Here is a 12,997-nt window from a genome sequence, read left to right as displayed (position 1 = left end):
CTTATGCTCTTTATGGAATGTGCCTGGGATGATGATACAAGCTATGCTTTGTGTTAACAACTGTTCCCTTTGCAACACATGTTAATTGTATTTTTTATAGTATGCAGCAGAGAATGGATCTGTACACGCAGATGAATCGGCCAGGTCAGTGCCCAAAGAACGGATTTGTCTTCAAAGGTCCAAGCAGTTAGATTTTCCTAACAAAGGTACGGTTCAGCAACATCTTCTCCCAAATGCACAATGTACGCACTGAACTTTGGGAGTAGCTATTTGCGGAGTGGGAGCTTACAATTACCCCCATATCTTTTTCCATCCTCCTTCCCTTCATTCCCTTCCTCCATGTCCTTCCAAGCCTTTTGAAGCCGTGATTGACAGCTAAAATAGCCCTATGTTGCCATTTCCAAATGTTGAGGGGGTGGCACAGTGCTTTAGTAGCTTACTGCCCTTGTGTGCATGCCCAGCTTGTGGTTGCATGCTTGGCATATTGTGTTTAAGGCTGCATCTGTGTTCACGCTCAGCTCATTGTGTTTAAGGGCAGCTGTTGCCTGAATCCATCTATTGAGGAACAGCCCTCACATGGTAATGAACTGGTAGATTGGGGCTGGCGGGGTGGAGTCTGTTTAAGACTATAAGCAAAATGAATTTCAGCGCCAGTTTACAGACCTCTCAGATATATGCATGTTTCTTTTAGGCTCCACTTAAACTTCCTGCACATCTTCAGCCAACCAAATGCAGGTCCCTCTGACTCCTAATTCTACAGTGGCTGAACCCTCCTAGCACATGGGAAGTTTCCACTGTCTTGGATATCTACCTGTCATTTTGTGTTTTTGTGGGGTATTATTTTTATTTTTATTTGGAAACAAAAACTTGGCATATGCACAGTTGGCCATAGGGTTGCTTCTCTCTCCGCACGCCCCAGGTGCAAGCTTGCCATTTAAAGTTTCTGGGACATTCACTACTTTGATAGCACAGTTGCCAAATTCACAAGGGAGGGATATTGCTGGGTGTTTTCTTTACCCTTGCCTTCAAAGTGTTAAATTCAGCTATCACACAAAGGGTCCTCCTCGAGATTAAATCACTACAAAACCAAAACAAAAAAACCCCGAAAACCCAAATTGTTAGAAAAACATATCATGACCAAACCAACCTTTCATTTTTATTTGCACACAAAATTATTATTTTTATATATACGTAAAAATAAAGGCTTCTTAAGACCTTGGGATTGTGCCTTATGGGTTTTTTATATATATAAAGAATTGTTTGCTTTGTGTTTGTATATATTTATTTGTTTAAAAAAACTGGATTCTAGCCAGGCTTACTTGACAGTCTAGGTATGGTTAAGAATGTGAAATGCAATACTTTGAGGGACAAAATGCTGTAACATTTTTGTAAAATAGATTATATATTATTATATGCATATAAAGTATAAAATGTAATGTTCTAAACTTGTATATTGCACATTTGGACTACTGTATATTTAAGTTACTGTCCCATGATTTTTTTAATGTGGGGGAATTGAGGGTATTGTAACAATACACAAACCCTTCAATTCTTCACTTATAAGATACAGAACTTAGAATTACTGGTATGATAATAAAATCTGACACTTGGAAATAATGGGAACACAATATTTGCTCACAGTGGTCTTGACTACGGAGGCAGTAATTAAATTGGATGGTGTTGGAGATTTATCAGAGATTATTGGGAGAATTGTAACCCAGAAACTCTCCTTTTAACTTGTAGTACCTGCCCCTTCTGCTGAGTTAAAAGAATGGTTACCGAAAGCATTAAAAAAATTAAAACAAACCATATCACTGTTGTAGAAGTGCGGTTTTTTTTTGAGCTCCTCTACATGGATTTTGTACCACCCTGCTATGTGGATATTTTGCTCCTTGACTTAAATTGCATTTGCATCTTCCACAAGTATTAAAACTGTTTTAAATCCATTTGTGGACCCCTCGAGTTCCATTCTGTACACACATCATTATTGCTTGATTGTTTGTTACTGAATGTTGGTCATCTGCTCTCCCAGCAGAATTGGCATCTTTCAGTGGGGCTGGTTCTTGTAAACATCTGCAATGCCGAGCTGTGTGGAAATAGTTTCCCAAATATCACTGTACAATCTGGACCTTTTCCGCAAGATTTCCTGGCTGGCAGATGCCATCTTCAAAACATATGCGTCAGGTCCTTCGAATGCAACGTTCTGTATAATCGGTATTATGCTAAAGTGCCGAGGGTTTCCTGCATGTCCATTTATCAAGAAAATGTCACTTCAAAACATACAGCCTCCTGCCACCACCCCTCCCTTCTGGGAGGAAGAGAGAACACAACTGCCACGAACGAGACCAAATCACTTCTTCATAAACCTCTGGCTGAGGATGGAGGGAATGAAGGTGGGATAAAATTGCAAGTTGGCTCTCTCCTACCCAATCTATGATCAAAACCTGACCAGAGTGACACCTGACACTTACTACAACACTAGCAGTTGGTACAGCGTCCTCCCCTCCACCTGAGAACAGCAGGCTGGTTTAGGGAATGAGATGGAGCAGCATTTGCACAGCTCTGTCCTCCAACAACAATGGCCAGCCCTGTTAGCAGCAGCAGTAGCCTCAGCTGCTGTAAGGTAACAATACTGTATTCCAAATTGCAACTGAAGATTCCCCCCCCTCCTTTCAGTTGTTGGTTTTAAAAAAGATGTGTTTAAGTTTTCAAAAAACCTGCAGACAAGACAAAGAAATGAAGACAGGTCTCTGTGGAGCACAATATTGCAGTTGGGGGGGGGGATAAAACAGAAGGTTCAGTATACTTTTGCAGGTAATACAGTAGGGGCATTTTGGAAGTAAGAGTCCCATATTGATATGGGGTAGCCTTGCCATAAAGGGCCTGTGCAATGCACTATCTTTATAAAGCATGTAATTGGAGACCATACAATATCAAAATGGTCTTGTTTTGTAACCCCTCTTAATGACCTCTTCTGATTGGCTAAATGCATAGACACGGCAATACCCCACACCTCCCTGGACCCTTCCTTTCTAGAGGGATCTGATGCAGACTCCAAATGTCCATATAGAGGAGGGAGAAAGGTTGTTTTCTGCTGCTCCAGAGAAGCGGACATGGAGCAATGGATTCAAACTACAAGAAAGAAGATTCCACCTAAACTTTAGGAAGAACTTCCGGACAGTAAGAGCTGTTCGGCAGTGGAATTTGCTACCAAGGAGTGTGGTGGAGTCTCCTTCTGTGGAGGTCTTTAAGCAGAGGCTTGACAGGCATATGTGAAGAATGCTTTGATGGTGTTTCCTACTTGGCGGGGGGGGGGGTTGGACTGGATGGCCCTTGTGATCTCTTCCAACTCTATGATTCTATGTCTGTCAAGTTCAAGTCTGGCATAGAGCATTCTACTGTGTACAGAAGATATGCCAGAGGGAACAAGAAAGCTGGCCTCACCACCCTCTTTAGTGCTGGAGGGCACATGTACCCCATGTTTAGGGGGGGGGGTATTGGTGAACAGGAAGTACAGTGATTTCCCCCTTGCAGTAAGTCTGCCATTGTTCCCTACCCATGGGGTTGCAATAGGAATTTATTTCTGGGTTGTGGCTAGTATAATACATATGGTAGGTGGGTGGGAGGGGAGGGAGACCTGGCTCTTTCAAAACATCTGGTGGAAGGCGCTTTTGAAAAACTGTTTGAAATAGGAAACATCTGCATTCAAAACATGAAGTACGATATTTCCACCTTGATTTGTTCAACCCTGCAACCTAGTAATAGTGGGGAAAGCCACTTCAAAAGCACCATCTGCATTAGATTCTCCAACGTTTTCTTAAAAGCTCATGTTACAGGTAGGTAGCTGTCATAGCTGCCAAGTTTTCCCTTTTCTCGTGAGGAAGCCTATTCAGCATAAGGGAAAATCCCTTAAAAAAAGGGATAACTTGGCAGCTATGGTAGCTGTGTTGGTCTGCCGTAGTCAAAAAATAAATTCCTTCCAGTAGCACCATAGAGGCCAACTATGTTTGTTATTGGTATGAGCTTTTGTGTGCATGCACAATGAAGTAGTGTGCATGCACACAAAAGCTCATACCAATAACAAACATGAAAGTTCATACCAATAACAAACTTAGTTTGTCTCTAAGGTGCTACTGGAAGGATTTTTGTCTGTTTGTTTTAAAGCTCATGTGGTGCAAAGGTGTATAAGTAGCTTTTGCTTTCATCTGGCTAGGCTGCTTCATGGTACCATTTCATCTCATTAGCAAATAGTGTGCTTTACTGGCCCAGCTTGGTGGTTTAAAATTTGCTGCTAGTAGTTAAAAGTACAGAGGGATTTCTACACACCTTCATCTAAGAAAAGGTGCTCTCAGCAAAAGAGTGAAATGGTTGCCCAGGTGGCCATGTGTCCAGCTTTATAGAAGACAGCTCTCTGTTGAAGGGCAGTCTAGTTCAAGTCCATTTTAAAGATAAAGAACCATAAGAAGGCAGAACGGGTACCTTGAAGTCCTGAGCATCTGGGCATAGATGATCGATCACCTGATCAGGCACACAGGTCACCTGATCAGTCTTGCCCACTATGGTGAGATGAATTCTGCAAACCATCATTTTTGGTGATACTGTTAGGCCACCCTTACAGTCGCATGCATAACTTACATAAGTCATCTGTCTGCTCTAGTTCTGTTTCCCTTTATAAAAAGGTAAAGGGATCCCTGACCATTAAGTCCAGTCGTGACCAACTCTGGGGTTGCGGCGCTCATCTTGCATTATTGGCTTAGGGAGCCGGCGTACAGCTTCCAGGTCATGTAGCCAGCATGACAAAGCCGCCTCTGGCGAACCAGAGCAGCACACGGAAACGCCGTTTACCTTCCCGCTGTAGCGGTACCTATTTATTTGCACTTTCACGTGCTTTAGAACTTCTAGATTGGCAAGAGCTGGGACCACCCAGCAACGGGAGCTCACCCCGTCCCAGGGATTCGAACCGCCGACCTTCTGATCGGCAAGCCCTAGGCTCTGTGGTTTAACCCACAGCGCCACCCGCGTCCCTTATATTTGGAGATAATTTAGATTTGAGTATTCTCTCTCTCTCTCTCTGCATCAGATGTACATTAGCACTTACCAAAACTGCCATGCAGATTTGCCCATACTTTCTAAGCAAACACATCACTGAGCATCAAGCTCCACAAAACAAATTACTAATTTTCTCGGCAATATAGTACACGCTGCTGTTCTGAGCCATTCCAGAAGAGGGAGCAGGAAATCAAACTGCTAACCTGCTATTTCTTCCTTCCATATCTGCATAACCATAAACTTTCCAATAGCAACAACTGCAGACAGTGGAACAGACAGCCCTGGAGGTAGTGATGTCTCCTTCATGGGCAGTATTTAAGCATAGGCTAAATGGTCATCTGTCAGGGGTGCTACAAATTTGTGCATTGAGCATGGAATTTACACCAGATTGTCTTCCACATCCTGTGATTCTCTGATTCTACAGCCAGCATGAAAATGCAAGCTGATAGCCTCTTGGGAGGCTTGAGCTTAACATGACTTCTATCCAGAGAATTGGTGGAACAGGGGCAGGTTTCCCTCTTCCTCTGTGGCCATCACAGAAACCAAGTAGACTAGTGGAGGCTGGAGAATATTTGTTCCCTCCCCTACCCAACTGTATTGGAGTTCCTTGCTGCCAATGGATGCTAGCTGGGTTGTTAAATACAAGGCTGATTAAAATGGTTTGGGCTTGCTGGGTGGAAGTTAAAGGCACAGAGAAGTTCTCTTGCACAAGCTTTATTGAAATGGAAGGAAGTTGATCTACCCTGACAAGGGTGTCCCTTAGGGAAAAAAAACCCTCTTGATTGCTTTCTTCCCTATTTGTCAGTATGGGGGGGGGGGGGACTTCCAAACAGGCTAACAAGAACAACCTACTGAAACATGTAACAGAAATGCAACGCCAATGTAAAGGACAATAATAAAACGATAAACAATTTAAAAATACCATAATAAAGGAATAAGAGCAACATGAAAATATTGCCCGTTAAGCCACAGTGCCAGAGCAGGGCTCGGCTCGGCTTGGCCAGTTTGAGTCAGAGGCAAATGATATGGTCCAGACGGGACTGGTTGGGTTCTGAGTCAGGCAAATGTTGATCCAATATGTGCCAGAAGTGAAGGAACAAGGACCTATAGATACACTCTGGCCAAGAGTTGCCCTAATGGTGCCTCTGCCCTGCACAATTTGAGATCCCTGGTGCCTTATACAATATAGGCTATAGTGAGTGTTTTCTCTTAAGATCATTCCACAGGGCCTTCTCTGTGGTGGCCCCCCCAATCCCCAGCTGCCAGTCACCTAGCCTCCAAAGTCTTCTGATACAGCTCTTACGGTATGGACAGGTTCTTATGCGAGTCCTGTTAATTAGAAAGGAGGAGAGCATTTGGACTTCCTCAGGTTTGTAATATCTTCAGACAGATCTGATTTCTCTGTGTGCTTCTAAGCAAGCACTATTTGAAAACACCAAGGGGACAAAGAACAATGTGCCATGGGGGGTGGGGGTGGAGAGAGATGGATTTGAATCTAATTCTGCAACAGTCTTTTCCCAGCCGTGTCTAAGTGTCGTATCTTTGGGGAGCAAACATTGGCAATGCTCGTGGAGCGCAAAAGCACCAAGTTATGTCTATCCTTTCCTCCCTCCTCTCCCTTTATCAAATGCCATGCTGAGACTCCATCACTCCACCACACACATCAAATTGTTAGAACTTAGCATGAAAGCAAGCAAGGAGCTCAAGAGCTGGTGCCGTCTGATAAATATTAATGATCTGAAACGGGGAATACAGGAAAATGAAGTACCCTTAAAAAGCTCTGGAGTTGAAAATTGTCAGCACTATTATGGCTTTCTCCTTCAAATAATAAATGATTCAACAACTGTACGGTTGCCATGGGGACAGCTTCTCATTGAGCCTAAAATTACCAAGCTGCTGACAAGCCCCTATTTTTAGTACCACCAGATGTGCCTCTTTAAAAACAGCGGAGGAGTTTTGTGGGGGGGGGGGTTGCACACTGTGTGTATACAAATAAGTGAGTGAGTAGTCGGAGTTGTGTTGTTGTTATCCATGTAAACATGAGCCAAAAAAGAAGAAGAGAAGAGAAAGAGTGGGGAGAAAAACATGACCAAAAAAATGACATGTCCCTGCCCTTGAGGAATTCGTAATTGAATTTCAACACAAGGGAGATCACAGTGGAAGGGACGGGGGGGGGGGGATATTGGTAAGGAAACCAATGCAGAATATGTCCCATTGCCATCTTCAGCAAGGGCCAAAAACAGCATGCTGTGGGAGATCTCTGTTCAGGCACCCCAACTTTTTTATTTAAGTACAAAGTAGTCACAGGGAGGCTCCTGCTCTGATAGGAGCATCATCATAGTGGGATGAAGGACGATGCTTAACCCTTTCCCCCTGCAGTTTTCTCAATCTTAAATTGCGTCTTTGTGCTTTCCTCAGGTGCTATTAACCTTACTTTTTTGCTGGGGGAGAGTGGAAATAGTGCAGGCCACAAATACCTCCATGTAAACTGAGATTCATCGATCAAATAATTATTGGAGAAATATTGATTTTTTAAAAAAAATAGAGAAGCAAATGAAGGGGCAGAATTTACCAGAATGAAGCTGAACAAGGCAGAAGATTGTCTATGATTAGAACTAGATGATTTGCTGTAGTAATAAGAGCATCGCATTGTCAGTATATATTACGTCAGCTGCTGGGTTTTCTGTTGCAAGCGTCGCATGTACTCGTTGGAGATATCCTGACTTGACACACCTTTTGGTCTGTCAAGTCCCGTGGCATGTAATTTGCACAAAAATGGAGCTAAAGCTATTATTGATTCTGGCCATTATTTCACAGACCAGCCCTACCTTTTCTTTCAGCGGGTTATCAGTCCAAGATCTCTCTGGGGCAGGCAAGGAAACCCATGCATTAAGACTATGGAAGGCATTCTAAGAGTATTTAACTGGCGGGTGTGTTTGTTTATTTTATGTCTTTATTAGAGTTATGCTCTGCACCTTCCTCCAAAGGAACCCAGGGAGGTTTCATTAAACATACGGAAAAATAAACATATCGGGTTGGTGTCACATGTACCTTTATTCCTTGGTTGTGCATACAAATTGTACATTAGGCCTGACATTCAACCAAGTCTGTGGGCATCGTGTTTTTGTGGCCTGATCCAGGAGGGCTTTTCTTATGTTCTTAAGCTGAATTGGTTTGGGGTTTTCTGAATGGAAGTTGAATGTCTGGAGATGAAATTATTTCCAAGGTAAACCGATGTTAGGGCTTCAAATTCCACAACTACCTTGTATTTAATTTTGTGGCTGCTGCTTGTCTTCAACTGCACTCCTAGAAAAGTAGTGAAGCAGCATCCAAGAGTCTCTCTCCCTGATATGCTGATATTGTCAGCAGGAAGGAAGCGTCTCCTCTGCCCCCAGCCGTGGGGGAGTTTTTCAAATACACAGCTGAAAATAATAGAGCCTGGCCAGAACTGTAACTCTTGATCCCTCTGTCCATTATGTGCTTAAGATTGGTTAGCAAGAAACCCATACTTAAGAAAGCTTGTGCCACGCTAGCCGTTGGGGAGTCGATGATGTAACATTTTGCAATACCAGGCTAACAACAGCTGCTCTGGAATTCATTTCTGTGGTCTCTTTGAAAAACAACAACTCCAAAGCACTTTACAGTTCTGATCACCTGGATCAGATTGATTCCAGGGTAGCTGTTTTAGCTGCTGAGTCTTGCAGAAAGGGAAAACGGTGGCATTGCATCATATAGACCAATAGCTGTTGCAATTCAGAGGGAAGTAAACTGCGATGCCAAAATGTTAACTCCATGCCTCATTCAAAAATTACTCAAGAGGAGAAAGGGAGGGAAGGTTAGGAGAGATAACTGGCAAAATATACTGAAGCCCTGTGTGGATTTCAACCTCCTCCAGAAAGAGCAAGGCTTCATCTTTTGCTTCTCCTGTTCGCACTAACAGTCCAAAGGCTCTCAAACAGTTTTGCATTCAAAACACATCTGTATGGGCATCATCTACCCGCTAAACTTCTGCGGGTAGTGATATACACCCTTGAATTAATTACTTTAATTAAAAAACAAAACCCTAGTCATCAAGCAAGATATTCAAGATGCAAGGTGTTTTCTTCAGGTGGTTGTTTACTAAGAATATTTATATGCTGCCCAATGGCAAAGCTATTGTACTACCAACCTTACTATATGCTTGTGAAACATGGACCACTTATAAATACCATCTCCAACTCCTCGAAAGATTACATCAACGGTGTCTCCAAAAATTTTTACACATCACTTGGGAAGACAGGTGAACTAATATCAGTGTACTGGAAGAAGCAAAGATCACCAGTGTTGAAGCAATTATTCTTCAACATCAACTTCGTTGGAATAGTCATGTTGTGCGGATGCCTGATGATTGTCTTCCAAAGCAACTACTCTATTCCGAACTTAAAAATGGAAAGTGTAATGCTGGTGTTCAACAAAAGAGGTTTAAAGACTCTCAAGGCAAATCTTTAAAACGTAGTATAAACACTGACAACTGGGAAACACTGGCCTGCGAGCGCTCCAGTTGGAGAACAGCCTTTACCAAAGGTGTCATGGGCTTTGAAGAAACTCGATCTCAGGACGCAAGGGAGAAACATGCTAAGAGGAAGGCATGCTTGGCAAATCCACACCGTGATCAACTCCCGCCTGGAAACCAATGTCCCCACCGTGGAAGGACGTGTGGATCCAGAATTGGCCTGGCGCACAGTCACTTACGGACCCATTGTTTATGGAAGAGAATCTTACTCGGCTACGAGTGATTGCCGAAGAAGAAGAAGATAACAGAGAGGCCACAATAAACAGTAGTAAACTATTGGCTATTGTGGGAAGTAGTAAGTGGATCATTCTAAGTCAGGGGTAGGCAACCTAAGGCCTGGGGACCAGATGCAGCCCAATCACCTTCTCAATCTGGCCCGTGGACAGTCTGGGAATCAGTGTGTTTTTACGCAAGTAGAATGTGTCCTTTTATTTAAAATGCACCTCTGGGTTATTTGTGGGGCATAGGAATTCGGTCATGTTTCCCCCCTCCCTAAAATATAGTCCGGCCTCCCACAAGGTCTGAGGGACAGTGGACCGGCCCCCTGATAAAAAAGGTTGTTGACCCCTGTTCTAAGTGGAGCTTTGGCCTGATCCAACAGGGCTTTCTTGCTTCCTCGCTCTCTTTCTTTCTTTCTTGATTTCTCTCCCAGCTTTGATTATGCCTACAGTTCTAAATGAGTAGAATGCTTTAACTGAGTAATGCTTTAACAGTTAATCTGGTTTCTCTATCAGTTATTTCAGTCTGAGTCATAGAAGCCCAGTACATAAGAAACCACATACATTTTTCACAATCCAGCACAGAGTAAGGCACATGTAAGCCTGTTGATATAAGAGTAACTTGTATGTAGTTACAGGTAGGTAGCCGTGTTGGTCTGAGTCGAAGCAAAATAAAAAAATTCCTTCAGTAGCACCTTAAAGACCAAATAAGTTTTTATTTTGGAATGAGCTTTCTGTCTGAAGAAGTGTGCATGCACACGAAAGCTCATACCAAAATAAAAACTTAGTTGGTCTTTAAGGTGCTACTGAAGGAATTTATTTTATTTTGCTTTAACTTGTATGTGTTAAACAATTACATTTGTTAACATTTTCTGAGAAGGATCTCACTGTTTCATTTATAATACTATTTCATTTGTTTCATCCTGCTCTCTGTCCTTCCCATATAGGATGTCAGGCATAGCAATACAAGACACAGGGTGCACTGATTGTGGAATTCCTTCCCGGTAGAAATTCACTCAGGTTGCCCTAATCCCCCTAATAGTAAAGACATTTAAAAATCAAGCCAGCTTCTAAATCAGTGACCTGCTATGTGTCTTAATAAAGTGTTGCCTCTCATTGTTTTAATTCTTGCAGGCAGTGTGCATTTATTTATTTATGAAATCATTTATATATTGGTTTGCAGCCCTCAAGGCAGTTTACAACGTGGTTGCATTTATATTTTAATTTTTGAATCCACAATTTTCTGCCTATGACTTGGATCTCAAGCAAAAGGGGAAGGAGGCACAAGGGGAAGCAGGCACTGTTTTAGAAGCTTCCTCACCTCTTAAAGCAGATATTCAGGGGCAAGAAAGGGATGCAGGGGGAGAAGGAGACTTACGGTGGTTAAAGTTGTCTCCATCCTCTTCTGCTGGTGGGAGCCTTCTGTGAGCAAACCTCTGCTCGGGCAACATTCCTTCCAATGGGCATAAACTCAGGGTCCCAGCTATTACCCTGTTGTTCTGAATTTTATTTATTGTAAATTGATTTGGCTATCATCTTAATTGATAAGTAGTGTACAAACATTATAAAAAGACTAATCCAAGTAGACTAACAAAGAAAAGACAAGCTGCCTTCCTGGTCTGCCTGTGGGCTTTGCAGAAGTGTCTAGTTGACCACTTTGCAAAACAGTATGTTGGGCTTGATAGACTCCTGGCTCTGGTGCAGTGGGTCAGTCTCTCCACTGAAACTATTTATGCAAGTAGATAAATAGGTACCACTGTAGCACTAAGGTAAACGGATTTCCATGCACTCTGGCACTCGTCAAAGTGTCCCGTTGCGACAGAAGCGGCTTAGTCATGCTGTCTGACTGTAGACAAACGCCAGCTCCCTCGGCCTGAAAGCAAGATGAGTGCCACACCCCAGTTGCCTTTGACTGTCCAGGGGTACTGTCCAGGGGTATTTTACCTTTACCTATTTTAGAATGAAGAATTGATCCGCTACACTAGTTCTTCCTTTTTTGCCAACTTTTTTTTTGAGGGGGGGGGCTATTTTTGTAACTGTTGGGAAAGGCCTCATCACCCTGAGCCAGCCAACATGCTATTTTAATTAGTAAATAAGGTTGCAATTTGCAAAACAAACAGGACAAACCTATGCAACGTTTGCTTAGAAGCAAGTTTCACTGTGCCTATTGAGTTAACTCCCTATTTACTCGTGTGCTTGGGTTTATAGCCCAAGTTGAAAGAATTTTTAAAAAAATAAGGCTTAAATTGAAAGGCATATAATTCTCAGTGACACGGAGGACTGGTTACGAAAGCAAGTATTTGTAGCTAGGCTTCTTTGTATCTGAAAAATACAACATCTTTACATTTTAATAAATTTTTATTAATGTGCAGTGAACATCCACATTTTTATTTTATCTGATGAAGAGGTCTGAGCCTCTCACATATCTACCGTATATATTCCTTTAGTGAGCAAATATTGTAAAAAGACAAAAGGTTTCTGGGAAGTGGGAAGGACAAGTGACTGAATTAAGCTTAGATTTTCAAATTTGGAAAATCTTCACTATACGGGGGTGGGAGGGAAATAAGCTTGTTACATGATTGTGTTGATTTTGGAAACACCTAAGCTTTCTGTTTGTTTTACCTTTGCTATTCTTGGCTTGAACAATCACTGAATAACATTTACTCTCATGTTGTTATAGAGCAGGGGTTGGGGCTAAATGCAGCCCTCCCCCTAATGGCTGAAGGAGGTTCCCCACCCATGCTATACAGAATACAAGCAGGAAACAAACAAACAAACAAGGTTTTTACCACAAAAGCTTGTTCAATAGATGCTGTATATCGCAACAGCTTCCCTTCCACATTCGCCCCCAAAGGCAGTTGTGAACCAAACTTGTCCATTAGCGTAAAGAGTTATGAAACTCTATTTCAAGATCAATTTGCCTAGAGCACATGTAAGGAATACATAATTACTCAGTGATACAATTTCAAACATCTGCTTCATATGAAGCAACGACAAAATGAGTTACGTAAGTGCTGAGCTAGATGGGACTGCAACAGATTTAAGTATTTAAACACTAATCTGCCCAAGTCATGCAAGTTCCGTGATTCCATTCATTGTCAAAAAAGGGGTGGGAGCCTATGCAAAAGAGAAAGAGGGGCACAGGACCCCCGTGTTCCATTTCTCTAGGTACTTTTCT

At 42.5% G+C, this 12,997-nt stretch overlaps 1 protein-coding gene across 3 annotated transcripts in view; it reads left to right on the top strand.

Annotated features, from left to right (window-relative positions):
• ESRP1 (epithelial splicing regulatory protein 1) overlaps positions 1–4,005 on the top strand; it is a 43,476-nt gene extending 39,471 nt beyond the window's left edge. For 2 of the 3 annotated variants that reach the window (XM_035126447.2, XM_035126445.2), the window contains exon 14: positions 101–4,005. In XM_035126447.2, coding sequence (XP_034982338.1) covers positions 101–191 — 91 coding nt within the window. In that variant the 3' untranslated portion in view covers positions 192–4,005. The remainder of the gene's footprint in view (positions 1–100) is intronic. The other variant, XM_035126446.2, reaches the window with a different exon arrangement.
• The last annotated feature ends 8,992 nt before the right edge of the window (positions 4,006–12,997 follow it).

This window comes from Zootoca vivipara, chromosome 8, assembly GCF_963506605.1.
Source record: "Zootoca vivipara chromosome 8, rZooViv1.1, whole genome shotgun sequence".
Taxonomy (NCBI): Eukaryota; Metazoa; Chordata; class Lepidosauria; order Squamata; family Lacertidae; genus Zootoca; species Zootoca vivipara.
The sequence above is the reverse complement of the archived record's forward strand: the minus strand, read 5'-3'. Positions and strand labels throughout refer to the sequence as shown.